This window comes from Belonocnema kinseyi, chromosome 8 (genome assembly GCF_010883055.1).
Source record: "Belonocnema kinseyi isolate 2016_QV_RU_SX_M_011 chromosome 8, B_treatae_v1, whole genome shotgun sequence".
Taxonomy (NCBI): domain Eukaryota; kingdom Metazoa; phylum Arthropoda; class Insecta; order Hymenoptera; family Cynipidae; genus Belonocnema; species Belonocnema kinseyi.
In genome coordinates this window covers 20,664,328-20,668,027 of record NC_046664.1, presented here as the reverse complement: position 1 = coordinate 20,668,027, position 3,700 = coordinate 20,664,328, and the positions used below count along the sequence as shown (strand labels likewise).

The window sequence follows — 3,700 nt, the reverse complement described above, 5'->3', positions numbered from 1 at the left end:
AGTAAAGTAGACGTCCCGGTAATCGTGACGTTTACAATTTCCCTTTATTTAATTTTATTTGATTGAACCTCGATTTTATACTCCAAAAGTCTAAAAATAAAGGGCTTTTATTACTAAATTTGTTACTTTCAAATATGTTACTTTCAACATATTTTTTAACAATGTATATTCGAATTCTAACGATGTTCCACGATTATTGAGACCATAACGAGGATTTCAAGTTTAACTGAGTTCACTTAACGCCCGGAATTCACGGATTTTTCGGTATTCACGAAATTCGATTAATTCTCGGTATGCACAGAATAAAAGGAATTCGCGAGATTCAAAGAATTCATAGAATTCTCGGAATTTAAGAAATTTGCAGAATTCGTGGAATTTACGGACTTCAAAAAATTCACATAATTCATAGAATTCGCGTAATTCAATGAATTCACGGAATTTACAGAATTTATGGGATTCAAGAAAATCAGGGAATTCACGCAATTTTGCGAAATTCAAGAAATTCATTGAATTCACGGCATTAATGGAATTTAGCAATTCAGGAAATTTACGGAATCCTAAGAATTCATAAAAATCAAAGAATTCACGGAATTCAAGGGATTTACGCAATTCAGAGAATTCATTGAATTAACGGAATTCAAGAAATTTATTGAATTCATGGAATTCAAGGAATTTAGGAATTCAAGGAATTCACGGAATCTAAAAATTTTTAGAAAATCAAGGAATTTATGGAATTGAAAGCAGTTGAATTAATTTTCAAAAAATACTAATTTTCAATAAAACTGTTAAAGTCTCAACCTAAACAGATCAATTTTCAATCACAAATGCATTTTTGCGCACGAAAGATGAAATTCATAATTAAAAAGATAAATTGTTGAACCGAAAAGACGAATTTTTAACAAAATAGTTCAAATATTAATAAAAAAAGATTTTTGAGTCAAGAAAGAAAAAAATATCAACCAAACTGTTGAATGTTCAATTTAAAAAGACGAGTTTTCTTCAAAATAGTTATATTTTAATTGAAAAATATCAATTTTCAACAGAAAAGTTAATTTACCTAAATCATTTCAAAATAAATAGATGTCAAAATTCTAATTTTTTATTTAAAACTTTAACAATCCTAAAATCGTGCAAATCTTTTGATGTTTTTTTTAATAATTTTTTTGCGCATAAAACATAGAATTGGATTCAATCAAATTATTTCTCTGCGTAGTTCATTTCTTCATCATTTATTGATATTTCATCATTAATATCATTAAAAGAAGCCGAATGATGAAACTCAGAAACATTTCTTGAGATGTAATTTATAAATTTTTTTATCAACTCTGTTTGAACTAAGATAAGCACTAATTTCGCAGTAGCTTCTATACAAAGTTGCGTCAGAATAATCAGATTAGATCAGATCAAATAATAATCAGATTCGTAGTTTTTCACACGATTGAAACCCGAATCATCTTCTTTTATAATAATCAGATTATTATTGTCGCCCATTCTTGATTCACGCACATAGTTTCTTTGAAAAATAATTTTCAAATTATAAAGTTTGTTCATTTGATCCGAGACATCCTAAAGTAAAAATGGCGTCGTGTAAGAGGATTTTCGCATTAATTGTTATTTTAAAATTCTTCGCAACATCGTCAGCCTTCATTATAGGACTTAATAACAAAATAGTATCAGCGGGTACTTCACGAATACTCCATGGACACGGCACGTTCAGATTTGAAAAGCCAGGAACAAATTGTTCAATCAAACTGGGCCATCTTTGTCATAGACTTGCATTATCTTTTACGGGCAACCCATTTGGATACGTTTCATATGAGTACACTTCCAAAACATTAAAAAACGCAAAAATCACTCAGGTTCATGTTCATGATATGACCGTAATGCCTACTTATGGTGGCCGCATTGAACTAGTTAATAATGGTCCCGGATTTTCAAATGTCACCCTGAAATTCACCAGTACATGGAATTCTGGAATTCACAAATTCGTTGATCTCTACTGTTGTGATGAATCTATTGAAGCCTGCAATTTCCCTTGTGCGTAAAATGTAAGAAAATATTACTGACTTTCAAAATCTTCATGTCAATTTGATATATATTTCAATGTGATTATTTTAGACTCTGTTGAAATATTGATAAGCTTTAGGATGTTTAGGAAATATCAAAAAATTAAATCCAAACATGTGCAAATCTGAAAAATTTAAAAATAGAATGTTATCAGACTTGTACATAAATGTTATATTTTGGATATCGGAATGTACAGTATAGGAAAATAAAGCTAATTTTAAACAATCTGAATTCAAATCCTTACATATGTATGCGAATATATTCCCACTCGCCTCTAATTGACTGTGTTTAAACACTAATATTTGATAAGAAACTTTTATAGTAGGCTATTTAAAACCTTCTCACAACGTAATAGAGCAATTTGTGAATTAAAATATAACAGAAGAAACATTAAATTTTCTACTATAACCATATAAATAATAAAAAATTGTAATTCTTTTCTAAATCCATGTTTTTCGATTTTTTTATTTTACTCGCTTTCAACTGATGTTACAATTCAGATAATTTGGGTATTTCCGATTCCTCCTGTGTCACTTCCATAATCTGTATCATCTGTTTCTTGCTCGATATTTTCAACTTCAGAATCACCCTCTTGATACTGTTGATATTCAAAAATAAGATCTTTCATGATATTTTGCGCATCAACAAATTCGGTTTCATACATCCCCTCTCCAGTGTACCAGTGCAAATAAGCTTTTTTTCGAAACATCAGAGAAAAAGAATGTTCTAATCTTTTAAATACTTCTTGAATTGCAGTCGAATTTGATATTGCAGTGGCACTTATGTTCAACCCACGTGGTGGGACATCACACATAGCAATTTTTATGGAATTTGGCATCCAGTCCATAAAATTAGAATTGTTTTCTGTACGAATTTTCACCATTTCTTCATCTACTTCCTGGAAAGTATATAACTGATAAATTAATCATGAATTTTTATAGGTCAGTTACAAAACTTTAGGAGTTATGTCAGGTGTTACGCAGGATCTTGAAGATCTTCAAATGCGCTCATATGCGCCATAGAGAAAAATTTTGCGTCACATTGATAACCGAGTTATTAACGATCGAAATGGTGGGGAACTGGCGTCATTTTTCTAAACTAATAACACAGAAAATCGCCGATCCTCCAATGTACACCGAAATTGGTGTTCAAGTGAGTTGCAACAAATTTGAGCCACACATGTTCATTTGGAGAATTTAGGAGAAAAGCATCATTTAGACCCTGTTTTTTATCATCCAGAGAAACGTGAAGTGTCGTCTACAAACTGTCCGTCACCTGTCAAGATGATTTTGTCGGGTGTTATTTGTGTGAAATAGATATAATATCCAAATCTTAGGTTAGTCAAAACCTACATGACATTCAAACCACCAAAGCCGGGATGTAAAACCTGAGTCGCAGTGTCGCCAGATGGGTGGAACGGTTTATCCCCAACTCGAATCTTATTTATCCCTAGATGTCGACTGAGATCCCTAAATCTGCGAATCAAATAAAAAAATGAGAAACTGCTGCGTTGCTCGTACATGTTGTATAAATAAAAGAAAAAAAGTAGATAATTGTGTTTGGATATAAAATACATTTTCAAATTACCATAAAACACCAAACGCCAATGAATACTAAATTTCATATATATTTA

General features: G+C 30.9%; 1 protein-coding gene and 1 long non-coding RNA gene across 4 annotated transcripts in view; both read right to left on the bottom strand.

Annotated features, from left to right (window-relative positions):
• Positions 1-2,512: 2,512 nt before the first annotated feature.
• Positions 2,513-3,700, bottom strand: part of LOC117177639 (tubulin beta chain-like) — a 45,757-nt gene continuing 44,569 nt past the window's right edge. For 2 of the 3 annotated variants that reach the window (XM_033368434.1, XM_033368435.1), the window contains exon 5: positions 2,513-2,965. In XM_033368434.1, the coding sequence (XP_033224325.1) occupies positions 2,564-2,965 (402 nt within the window). In that variant the 3' untranslated portion in view covers positions 2,513-2,563. The remainder of the gene's footprint in view (positions 2,966-3,700) is intronic. The other variant, XR_004467727.1, reaches the window with a different exon arrangement.
• The window catches only part of LOC117177641, a 1,040-nt gene continuing 616 nt past the window's right edge, over positions 3,277-3,700 (bottom strand). Inside the window, exons 2-3 of the long non-coding RNA XR_004467728.1 lie at positions 3,420-3,542; positions 3,277-3,342 (exon numbers count right to left, since the gene is read on the bottom strand). This is a non-coding gene — a long non-coding RNA (uncharacterized LOC117177641). The remainder of the gene's footprint in view (positions 3,343-3,419; positions 3,543-3,700) is intronic.